General features: G+C 39.7%; 6 protein-coding genes across 6 annotated transcripts; 5 read left to right on the top strand and 1 right to left on the bottom strand.

The window, feature by feature from the left end:
- Positions 1 to 114: 114 nt before the first annotated feature.
- On the top strand, positions 115 to 1797 carry BDF20DRAFT_916143 (regulator of chromosome condensation 1/beta-lactamase-inhibitor protein II; the record flags this gene model as incomplete). The annotated part of the gene is made up of 6 exons (XM_053084413.1): positions 115 to 285; positions 372 to 606; positions 702 to 875; positions 989 to 1203; positions 1319 to 1544; positions 1637 to 1797. 6 exons carry the CDS (start codon positions 115 to 117, stop codon positions 1795 to 1797), a joined length of 1182 nt encoding a protein of 393 aa, XP_052933002.1.
- Positions 1798 to 3131: 1334 nt separating this feature from the next.
- Positions 3132 to 3284, top strand: BDF20DRAFT_788456 (E2F/DP family, winged-helix DNA-binding domain-containing protein; the record flags this gene model as incomplete). Its single annotated transcript, XM_053076148.1, has 1 exon — positions 3132 to 3284. A coding segment is annotated over one exon (153 nt), but the record flags the coding sequence as incomplete, so codon positions are not given.
- Positions 3285 to 4327: 1043 nt separating this feature from the next.
- BDF20DRAFT_118227 (uncharacterized protein) lies at positions 4328 to 4961 on the bottom strand. Its single transcript, XM_053074725.1, has one exon. The coding sequence runs from the start codon at positions 4830 to 4832 to the stop codon at positions 4491 to 4493; it is 342 nt and encodes a 113-aa protein (XP_052933000.1). The 5' UTR covers positions 4833 to 4961; the 3' UTR covers positions 4328 to 4490.
- A 2045-nt stretch (positions 4962 to 7006) lies between these two features.
- Positions 7007 to 8712, top strand: BDF20DRAFT_838690 (cyclin-domain-containing protein; the record flags this gene model as incomplete). Its single annotated transcript, XM_053079196.1, has 2 exons — positions 7007 to 7471; positions 7567 to 8712. The coding sequence occupies 2 exons, from the start codon at positions 7007 to 7009 to the stop codon at positions 8710 to 8712; spliced, it is 1611 nt and encodes a 536-aa protein (XP_052932999.1).
- Positions 8713 to 9199: 487 nt separating this feature from the next.
- On the top strand, positions 9200 to 9548 carry BDF20DRAFT_838689 (uncharacterized protein; the record flags this gene model as incomplete). Its single annotated transcript, XM_053079195.1, has 2 exons — positions 9200 to 9265; positions 9303 to 9548. 2 exons carry the CDS (start codon positions 9200 to 9202, stop codon positions 9546 to 9548), a joined length of 312 nt encoding a protein of 103 aa, XP_052932998.1.
- A 1014-nt stretch (positions 9549 to 10562) lies between these two features.
- Positions 10563 to 11703, top strand: BDF20DRAFT_826510 (uncharacterized protein; the record flags this gene model as incomplete). The annotated part of the gene is made up of 2 exons (XM_053078083.1): positions 10563 to 10974; positions 11078 to 11703. 2 exons carry the CDS (start codon positions 10563 to 10565, stop codon positions 11701 to 11703), a joined length of 1038 nt encoding a protein of 345 aa, XP_052932997.1.
- Positions 11704 to 11767: the final 64 nt, after the last annotated feature.

Here is an 11767-nt window from a genome sequence, read left to right as displayed (position 1 = left end):
CGCGACGGAGGCGAGCTGTCAAAATCAATGGGCCTGGTTATTTTTCTTTTTTTGGGGGGTTTTTTTTTATTCTCCTTCTTCTTTGTTACTTACTCGTTCCGATTGACGTTCAAGATGAGCAGCCTGTTGAGATCAGGAGTTAGGTATGGGCATGGTCAGGCGATAAAAAGGCCAGTGCTTTACGGTTGGGGACATTCCTATGCTTTACCTTTGAGGAAAGGGCACATGGATCGAGTATTTACAAAGCCTACTCGTTTAGAGAGTGAGGAAGATTATGCTCTTGATGTAAGCTATTCAGCTTCTTTTTCTTCTTCTTCGTAGACCAAAAGGCAGTAGTCAGCGCTGATGTTAACCCCCCATTTGAACGACAGAAAAATGATAGCATCGTCACTCATGTAGCGGCAGGATGGGGACACTCTTTGATAGCTACTGACCATCACCAAGTCCATTCTTTTGGACTCAACCAAAGTGGACAGTTGGGACGTCCTTGTCCTGCCCCGACGGCCACCGTTTTCAGTGCCCGCCAATGGAAGGAGGATGCCCGTGTTCAATTTCTGGCCTGTGGACGCGAGCATTCACATATTGTAGTACAAGACAAGGCGAAGGGTAGGGGAAAGAAGAGGCAAGCCGATGGATTGTGATGAAACATGTCAAATGAGGCATTCCCATGATAATGACAAATTTGTATGATATGATGTTAGATACCCAATTGTACTCTTTTGGAAACAACATGTTTGGACAACTGGGGTTGGGCAAAGATAAACACACTGCTGCGTCTGGAGAGAGCGTGCGTCAAGATACACCTCAGCTTGTGCCATTTGGAACAGCCATTCAGCAGATCACTTGTGGGTTGGATCATACGATTTTTGCAACAGGTAGATTCCTCAAAAAAAAAAAAAAAAAAAAAAAAAAAAAGTGGCCGTGGAGAGTTGGATGATATTCATAGGGTTGTTGCTTTTGTAACCGAACTCTTGTTTTTTCTCTACAGAGGATGAAGTGTACGGTATGGGATGGAGTGCGGATGGACAACTGGGACAAGGCACAGAAGACAAATGTTTGCCATCGAAGCTACCGTTGTCTTTACCGATTCAAAAAATGTCGACGTCTACAGATTTTACTTTGCTGCTCGACAAGACGGGTTCTTTGTGGACATGGGGTAATTCTGAATATGGTCAAGGCGCTCAAAATAAAGTCATCGATAGGGTAAGTGTGTTATCAAGCGATTGTCGCCTTACGCATAATGAAAATGACAAGAGTTCGGGGTACTCAAAGCATGAGGGGATTGTTTTTATGGTGGGGCGGGGTGGGGGAGGAATAGATACTGGAACCACTGACAATAGAAGGAGCCCAAGACGTAGTGGATGTTGCTGCTGGAGGCCCTTTTTCTGTCTTTTTAAAAGACAACGGTAAAGTGTACACCTGCGGCTATGGAGCTTTAGGTCTGGGAAAGGACACACTACAGACACTTCAGCTGACGGAAGTAGATGGCTTGGAAAATGTTGAAAGAATCTATGCCGCAACGGATTACGCTGCGGCCCTTACCGGTAAACATAAGGGGGAGGGGGGGGGGAAGCAAACCTTATGGATAAATCCCGTGCTAATAACGTATCTCTTTTTTTTGTCTTGTTTCATTTAGCCAATGGAGAATTGTTTACATGGGGATTGAATGGAGCCAGTGGTAGACTAGGTCAAGGGCATTGTGAGCATTCGTTCAAGCCAAAGCATGTCCATATAGGCAAAAGAGTATTGGATTTAGCCTTAGGAACGCATCATGCATTAGCACTCGTTGAAGAATAAAGTAGCTCCCTATAGATTGTAAATCGATTTTCTCTCTGTACCTAATAACAAGGGTCATGGTTGTAAATCATTGAAGGAGGCATAGGTTATATAGACGTTAGAGGATGATGTGTGGGCGCAAAGATACTTGTAGTGGTTAGCGATGAAACAACCTCAATAGAAAAAAGATGTTACCTTGGATAGTACACACGCTTTGGGCAACGGGTTTTTCGTTTGATAAGGTTACATCAAATGGCAAATCTTGGAGATCTTTATAGAATGATGCATCTTTACAGGCTACTGTGAACCTTAATTCTCATCCTGTGTGTAACAATGCTACGGTGCTATGACAGGTGAGGGCACTTTTTTATATAGACATATATAGGTACGTGTTAAAAGGGCAGCCATCGTGTGGTGTGATACACATGACAAAAAACTCGTTTTTCTGTGTTCGTTTCTGTAAAGACATGGATGGGTTCTTGGCCGAAAGGAAAAAAAGCTCATGCCCCCCTATTGCTTGAGAGTGCGCCATGGACATACCGTTCAAAAAATACGTTTTGCTCAAATAGACAGAAATAGGAGGGAAATTTTAATTTTTTGCTTTCAAGGGGAGATGGCTCTTTTACAATAAACTCCATGGACAATGAGACAGTCGTTACCCAGCTATTACGACACCGCTGTTTCTACCAGAGCTTCTCAGACCCCAAAGAAAGTAACCTCGTTTATTCAAGCTGGAATAGAAGAATGTGTATGAATATAAGTTGTAGATTGTACAGTGAGTCGTGGGCGGTCGCTGCCGTTTCTTCTGTGGATCACCTCCTTGATTTTTTGATTTTTTTTTTATTTATGTTGAAGGACAAACACCCTTCCTCCCGCTTCCCCTCTGAATTTTCTTTTCTCTTTTGACTTTTTTTTTTTTTTTTTTTTTTTTTTTTTCTTTTTTGTATTTTTCACTTTGTTCTGGAATGACGCTTCATACAACAACCCAGCATCAAGAAACAACTTTGAATTCTTATTCAATGGAAACGCCGCTAACATCATCGTACAACCCACCACAACAGACACAGGAGTCAACAAGCTTCATGGGTAAAGAATTTCAGGGCACATCCTTTTTGACCAAAGAAGAGCCTTTTCCTTCCACAGTAGAGTCGTTTGAAAGTCGTCGTCATCACCAGCATGGATTTTATCATCCTCCATCTCCTCCTCAACGACAACCACCACAACCACCACCACTATCACCACCCAAGCAACTGCAGCATCAACAACAACCGTCGTCCTTGTTAGGCTTATCATCAGCATCCGTGGCAGCATCCGTGGCAGCAGTATCCGTAGCAGCAACAGCACAACAGTCTTGCCGATATGATTCCTCCTTGGGATTGTTGACGAAAAAGTTTATTGCATTGCTTCGATCCAGCTCACATGGTGAGCTGGATTTAAATCGAGCGGCCACTTTGCTTAAGGTGCAAAAAAGACGCATATATGATATCACCAACGTGCTTGAGGGCATACGCTTGATTGAAAAGAATTCTAAAAACCATGTCAAATGGATGTAGGTATCCTACTTTTATATATACATGATTGATGCGTCCATTCAGAAAGTGACACTTTTTCTGTTTGATGGGCACTATGTAGTGGAAATAATACGACCCTTTCCGCAGAAGAGGACAATGCCAACAGCACTACTACTACTGCTTCTCCTACTACTACAGCCACGAACGCACCACCGTCCTCGCTACTTGCTCTTCAACAGCAACTCGAGACGTTACGCAATCATAATGAAAGTTTGGAAATGGAACAAAAGCAATTGATAGACTTCAAAAAGCAAATAGATCAAAAAATCGATAAAGTGATTCAAAATCATGCTTCTTATTGTTACTTGACTGTGGAGGACATTTCCGAATTTCAAATTAGGGTAGCAGCAAAACAGGAGGCTTTTCTCGTCGTCAATGCGCCGTATGATACTGATATCGAAGTGCAACAACAACAACAACAACAACAACAACAACATCAACAACAACAACAACAACAACAAGAGCAGCAGCAGCAGCAGCATCATTATCATCCACATCATCGAATGGATCATGACCCTCCTAGGTCACATGGGTACGCCCCTTACCCCTCCCCTTCCTCTAGGGTCATGACAAAAAGGAAATCTGCTGTTGAAAAGGTACTTTTTTTTTCTCATACAAACCTATTCAACTTGATGTAAGCCCCACGCCCGCCCCCCCCCTTACTTTTACTTATCCTTTTTCTTTTCTCCGATAGAATGTACATCCTAAGCGTCAAGTAAAGAAAAAGCTTATTCCAAGTACAACACCACCACCACCACCACCAGCAACAAGAACAACAACAACAACAGCTAAATGCTACATTCGCGTCCCCGAACATTCAAACCAAACATTACGCATTACATCATTAAGGCAGCCATCCAAGAGGATAACGGAAGGCCATTCATAAGTAGAAAACGCATTGTCTTTTTTTTTTTTTTTTCTTCCTGGCGAAGAAAATGTCATTCCATGTCCACAAATAAATAGGATTCATTTCTTTTTAATCATCTTGCATGAGAAAGAAATTCCTCTCTCCCTTTTGGCCATGGTTGCCCAAGCATGGAGGATAAAATAAATCTCGTGGATTCATGCAACATGGGATACGCTTTTTACTGGCTTGAACATGAAAAATTCTGGCAAACATAGGGACACTATGTTAATCCATTCTCATTGCTTTGCCCTATCTGTCTCATTTTTCGTATTGAGTCCCGCAAAAAAAAAAAATAAAAAAAAATAAAAGTCAAGCCACACAAGTAACAAGAAAACGTTATCTTCTCTTTTCCGCCAACCGTTTATCCTTTGTCGCAAAAAAGGGTTTTGATCTACGTTGTTTCCTTTTTCGTTTGCTTTCAACAAGAGATACTTGATATCCCCATCCACTGAATGACCCATTGGATGCTTCAAGCCATTGTCTAAAAGAAAAGAAAAAAAAAAATAAAAAAAAGTAAAAGACCTGTTTTTTTTCATTGCAGGCATGCAAATGCAATCAATGATATTGTCTAGATTCATTGTTCAAAAGGAGAGAGAAGAAGAAAGAGAGAGAGAGAGAGTTTATTGTTCAAAAGAGAAGAAAAAGGAGACCTTCTTGATGAAGAGCAATTAAATTAGCTCTGCTACCTTTTTCTTTTTATGTTACATTGTTTTTTTCATTTAGTTGAAAAAGAAAAGCTTCTATTGACACACTTTCACTTTTTGTGTGGTTGTTTTTCATAAAGTTGTAACTCGGGCTTATCTGTTTTTTACAAAAAATTACTATTATTTTTAGGATGCTCTCAAACACGTTGATGAGAACAAGTTCATTAGCAGCATCCTCGACCGCCGACGTCAAGATGGATGAAGTACGTCATGTCAAACTACAGACATGTTCTTGCAACTGTCATGAGTCTCCTCGACATCACAGGCCATCCGTGACGACGGTGGGCAGAGGAGACGTGGAGAGTCGAGTGTTACAACTCAACGATCAAATCGAAGCATTATCCGCACAGAATTCACAACTTGTAAAGACCCATCATCTGCTCAAATCCGATCTAGTGAAGAATACAAGTGCATTGAAGCTATCTATAGAACAAAATATCCGATTACAACGAGCCAATCGATTATTACAAGAGGATCTATTGCAGCAAAAACATGAATTGAATCAGCTAAGGAAAGAACAGACGTTCCAAATGAACCACATAGGACCAGAATATGAGTATTTGGTGCAAGTGATCAATGTACTCTATCAACAGCTATTTTCATCGTCGTCGTCGTCGTCGTCGTCGTCTTTGTCGTCGTTGTCGTCGTTGTCGTCATCAGCATCCTCCACGTCCACAGCTATCCATGGCGAGTCAGACGAGAAAGCGCAAGAGACGGATTACCCATCTTCAGAACAGACCCGTGATGTACGGCCTATAGGCAGCAGGCCCATCTCCCGTCCGCAGCTCAACAAGACGGCCTTGGAAAGTGAAAAGACGGAATTACAGGATGCTTTGAAAGAGAAAGAAGAGGATTATGAAACTTTAAAATTTGAACTCAACGTAAAGGACAATATCATTAAACAATTAGAGAATGACTTTAAGAGCATGGAAATAGAATTGACAGCGTTACAAAAGGTAAAACTTTTGCTTGAATTTCATGCACTCTACAGCCCAGCTTACTTAATCTCACGTGACAATGTGTACTGTAATAGGATTGGACTTTTAGCAAAGATCCTTCTTACCTGAATAGCTCCATAACAAATGAATTGCATTCATTCCCTTCTGTTCCCATATAGCCCAAATTTCAATAACCTTACACAGAAAGCATCTCTTGCATACCATCGTGGTTTTACTCATCGCTATCTAAAAAAAAAAATGGATCCTCCCTACCCATCACCGGCTTATTGGCCCGCTATCCGTAAGAATTTTTTTGTTTTCTGCTTACCCTATCCAAGGTGGCTTTGCTCTTTTATTTATTTTTTTCAAAACTGAACGTCAGGGGAATACGCTACTGTTGGTTGCATTGAACAAGTCGCATTCTATTCTAAAGGATGATAATGACGATGTTGCGCTTATCACAAAATGATCCCACCCCCCACGTATGATGATTTTCAGGGTCAAAAGGAAAAAGCATCCCTACTTTTTTTTCATGTGCATTTTTTGAGAAAAGTGGGTTCAAATTCAATCACGTGAGGCTATCAGATTACCCGCTTTTTTTTTTGTAAAAATGTGAAAAAAAGCTGTTTTCCTTTTTTTTTCCTTTTTTACTTTTTTTTTTTTTTTATTTTTTTCTTAATTCAACTGATAAACAAGAGAAAGAGAGGAAACGAAATAGGAAAAAGAGAAGAAAAAAAAAAAAAAACCACAGCCGTTTTTACCTATTACTATTCTTTTTCTTTTTTTTTTTTATTTCATTTTTTTCCATATTTCTCTTTTTTTTTTTTTCACCTCGTTGAAAAGAAAATTCTCTCTCTTTTTGGAGATAAGAAAAATAGTTATTCAGTTAACGTTTTCTATATCAACAGAAAAAAAACTATTAGTTTAGTTGAACAGACTATTCTTTTACTTTTTTTTTTTTTTTTTTTTTTTTTTTTTAATCTTTTTCACCTCTTTTCAATTAGATTGTTAGATCAATCTAACTGATCTCAATTGACCCTTTTTTCTGGTGGTTGGGTCGAAAAAGATTTTTTTTTTATTTCATTTTTTTAACTTTTCCCCCAACAAATCATGTTTGCTACAGCTTCCACAGCTACCTTGGGGCATTTCCCTCATCATCATTCCTATCATCCACATTATTTCCATCAGCAGCAACCGCAGCAACAACCGCAACAGCAGACATTGCAGCAACAGCAGCCACGACAGCAGTCCTCTTTATTATTCACACCACCTTCTACACCCTCCACGATCAAGAGGTTGAATGATTCGGATACAAGTCAGCTTGCAGATTTTGCAGCCATGATGGTTTATTTAATGTGGCATACACGAAAGATGATTCGATCAGCAGATACCCCCCACAGTTCTGCTTCCTCTTCGCCTGTCTATGGGAATACTTCTTGGATGTGGCAAAAGACCAAAAAACCCTCTTCCACCACTAGCCCTCACAGTCATGTTCATCCTGGGCCATTCCTGCATCCTTCTGCGTATTATTACTATAATAATGCCAGCCCTGCATTCAAGAAATTCTGTTATCAGGTAAAAAAAAATAGAAGCCAATCGCGAGACACGGAAAAAAAAAAAAAAAAGTAAACATTCGTAAATACTCAATGGGGCTCTCCCTCATTTTCTAGGTGCTGACATCGACACAGTTGAAAGAATCCGCAGTCTATTTATCTCTAAAGTACATTGCTATTTTACTCAAATCCAATCCGTCGATTGAAGGAGCAGAAGGATCTGAATATCGCCTGTTTATTGTTGCTTTGATGCTAGCCAATAAATTTCTGGATGACAACACATTTACCAACAAGACGTGGAGTGATGTGAGTGGGATGAAAGTACACGATTTGAATGTGATGGAAGCAGAGTTTCTGGAGGCCTTGGATTTCAATTTGTTTGTACGTGATTATGACTATCGTATTTGGAAACATCTGTTGGAAGAATGTCGACATCGTGCACAGCTTTATCAGTATTATCAGCAGCACAGCAGTAGTCAACGACAGCAGCAGTTGATTCTAGATATTTTACAGATATTAGGATTGATGGACGTGTCGTCCCAGAACAGCAAGACAAGTCCGTATGACCTTTGGGTAGATCACTCTTTGTTTTCTTATGAGCAACAGCAACAGCAACAACGTGCCACCTCTTCTTCCAGTAGTGAGGATCCTTATCCACAACCCATACAGTCCTTCAATGACAACGCTTCACCTTCTCGTGCTACCCCTGCTACAAACAGTGATCGTTTGTTTAATGATGAATTCTGGGATGATGATACTGCCTTCAGATTACAGTTGGAGAATTCCCGAAAGAGATATCTGCAGTTTTTCTCTCAGTCCAAAGCGACAGCCAATCATCAGTCTACTTTATTACCACCACCTGCATTGTATCATCTCATGCAACACCAACAACAACAACATTGTTCACACTACAATAATAGCAATAACAGCAATCGTAGTGAAAAGACAGCGAATCAGCTCCCTCCATGTGGACTCTATTCGAATCATGATTCGTATCTTGGCCGACAAAGAGGCTACTACAACTTTTTTTACGGCAGTCAGTCCACAGCAGCAGCAGCAGCAGCAGCAGCAGCAGCCACTTCCAAAGACACTTTCACTAATCTTTCCCAGTCATCATGGGATCCTTTGGCTTATACTTTAAACCGATGTCATCCTCAACAACAAGAAGAAAACCTGTCCTTTTATTCCAATAAAGCTTTTACGGCGACTACGGCAACGACGGGTGCCACTTCTGCAAGGCCCATGAGTTGGGCCAATTATTAACCTTTTTTCTTTTTTCTTTTTTTTTTTTTTTTTTTTTTTTTTTTTTAACCCTATTATATAATTACTTTCTTAATGCTTTTTAACTTTTTTCTTTTTCTTTTTTTTTTTGGGGGACTACATATTTATTTCTTTATTCATATATCTTTTATTTGTTATAATTATTTCGTCATCTATCTGAATTCTTTTACCTTACATTTTTTATTTTCTTTCGATTTGCACACACAACGCCAGAAAAAGAAAAAAAAAAAAAAAAAAAAAAAAAACAAACCCCAAGGAAAAAAAATGGAAAAATCCTCCCTTCAAACATATATATATATATATAAAAAAAAGGTTGAAAAATCCTACCCCCTCTCCCCGTCTCCACAAAATTCCACGATGCACTTGGTTTCTTACTTTTGGTTTTTCGCATAGGAAATTCAGGAACACAATTCCTTTCCGAGAAAGGAAAAAAGAAACTCTCTCTCTCTTTTTATTTTCCTCTACCGCTATGACCCTCGTTTCGCCTTACCGATCATCTTGTTTCTTTTATTTCAAAATTGTCTTTTTCAGAAAGGTAAGCTTTCTATTTATTTATATTTTTCTGTTGACAGTTTCGTCGTGGAGGAGAAAAGACGATAGCATGTCCTACCGGTAGACACAGAGAGTCACTATCCAAGCGTAAGAAAGAAGCAGCCACGTCTTTCACGACTTTGATAGTGACCTCTATCACGAGGGTGAGGGGTGACTATGTTGCATTCCTTCATTCTACGTGGGGTCAGTTTCTTTCGTTACGTGACGCGAGCAAAGAGGCCCCCCCCCTGCCAATACACGTATCCAGACAAACAAAAACCTTTTAAAAAAAGACGCTGGTCAGACCCGAGGAACGTTGAATGAAATCAGGACGTATCCATATTTCTTCATCAACGGATTGGCCTGTTCATGAAGAGGCTTTTACTTCCGTCTTGTCACCACTAGCCCGCACCACAGAAGGCATGTCCTTTGGCGAGTCGTCTTTTTTTATATTTGAACAAAAAAGGTAGCACTCTATTCTATTTTTTCTACACCTACATCCTCACTCTCATCTATTGAAATATATATAACAAAAAAAAAAAAAAAAAGCACCGGACATTTGCTTTATGCAGCCGATTATTTTGTTAGAAAGTTTGGTAGAGATAGGAAAAAAGGGAATTGTTTAAAATGTGGGGGCGAATGCGAGATTCTTTTACCCAACATAAGAAGGTGACACTTTTCAATGAAAGGCAGAGCCTAGAAGTGTCTGATCCATGTGAAATAATTAACAAACAAAGACTTAGACTTACTCCAAAAGGAAATCATCCATTGGAAATCATCGACTAAAAAAAAAATAAAATCAAAATAGATTCATTGTATACTAAAGTCTTTATGAGTCTATGCCTTTGATCAGTCAACAACAAATCACATTCTATCGTTCAAATGGCCAACAAAGAGTGTATTCAGCATTTGGGTAGCCTACTTTACCATCTGTACAACGAACAAGAGTAGCTCACAGAGCGCTTGATTGCCAAGAAACTTGTGTTTGCAACTCTCGAACGGATCACAAGATAGGCTGTCTACAAGTAGTGGGTGCTCTTTCATTGGTTAAACTGCTCATTTTTTCAAAATTCTTTTTTTTTTATTGAATCGTAAATTACTACATGTGGGTTATTCGAGGGGTAGAAAGAAAAAAAGAAGCTTATTCTTTATCTCTTTTCTATCATTTTTACTTTTTTTTTTTGTTTGTCATTTATTTGTAACTATAGATTGATAGAATGAAGTCTACCTTGTATACTCTAAGTGTTTTTATACTATGCATTTCATCCTACTTTATACAGACTTCTTCTTCTTCTTCTTCTATGATATACCAACTGCAACAGCCTTCTTTATCCCGGAAAGAAGAGCTGCTACTCTATCATCGTCAACAAGTATTTTTTAATGACGAGCACACAAAAGGATCCAATGAAAGCATCCAATCAGAAGCTACAACCAGCACAACAACAGACACAACGTTCGATGTACATAAATTCATACAGTTATTCGCACAACATTTACTGATGGATCATTACGATAAAGCCTATACACAGTTATCCAAAAGGATATCATTTCAGTTTCGTGATGCTATTCAACTGCGGATCAAAAAGATAAAGAAACCTTTGGATGACAAAGCGGAAGAGGAGGATCAAAACAAAGCAGCTCAGAAAACAACAAAAGTACCATCGCCGGTAGATGTACAGATTTTAAAGAGACAATTAAAAGGCGCCGTGGGTTGTAAGTAGCAGCAAAAAAAAAAAAAAAAAAAAAAAAAAAAAAAAAAAAAAAAAAGATGTCCTCTGTAGACCCTGTAGAGACTCACCCCGTTCCCGTTTGCCAGCTTTCATTGAGGACAAGTTACCCATCCTTTTACTAGACAAATACAATACAACCCGTCTGCAAACGCATCTACACGAGACGATACTACGCTACTGCCCTGATGCACACCCTCCATGCATTCTCGACCACACAGACCCCTTTCTCAAAGAGCTTGAACACTATACCGCTAAAGAATGTCAGGACACTCTCATTCAGTTGAATGATGTGGATCTCCCGCGATTATTTGAAAAGACCAGGGCACAAATTTCTGGTATTCTCGTTCATTTTAATCAGCATACGATGGATCAAAATCTTCATACGTTGGAATTGAGGGTCAAGAAAACGCCTGCGACGACGAAAAAGCAGACAACGGCCAACCACCACCAGGAAGAGGATCGTCTGAAGAGCGATGGGCTGATCCATGCTATTCATCTACCTTTCCTACAGCCCACCGATGACACGATGCCCACGACGACCACCACGACCACCGCTTTACCCCCCACCATGAATAGACGTAACTGGATTACGCCAGAAATGGTACACGAATTTATCACTTTCATCCATCATAGCGATCATGAAGACCCTGCTGGTGGGGATGCTGGGCCAAGTCCTCCTTCATTACACTACTTTATTGACATGGCCCTGTGATGATGGATGGATGGACAGTTTGTATTTATTATAAAAAAGGGCCGCAATAAAAAAATAAAAATAA

Source organism: Mycotypha africana (assembly GCF_025528875.1).
Source record: "Mycotypha africana strain NRRL 2978 chromosome Unknown BDF20scaffold_10, whole genome shotgun sequence".
Lineage (NCBI taxonomy): Eukaryota > Fungi > Mucoromycota > Mucoromycetes > Mucorales > Mycotyphaceae > Mycotypha > Mycotypha africana.
Note: the sequence above shows the minus strand (reverse complement) of the source record. Positions and strands in the feature narration are given on the sequence as shown.

Coding starts and splice junctions, on each gene's coding strand:
- BDF20DRAFT_118227 (XM_053074725.1), bottom strand. CDS start 4,832: ATGAATCTAGACAATATCATTGATTGCATTTGCATGCCTGCAATGAAA.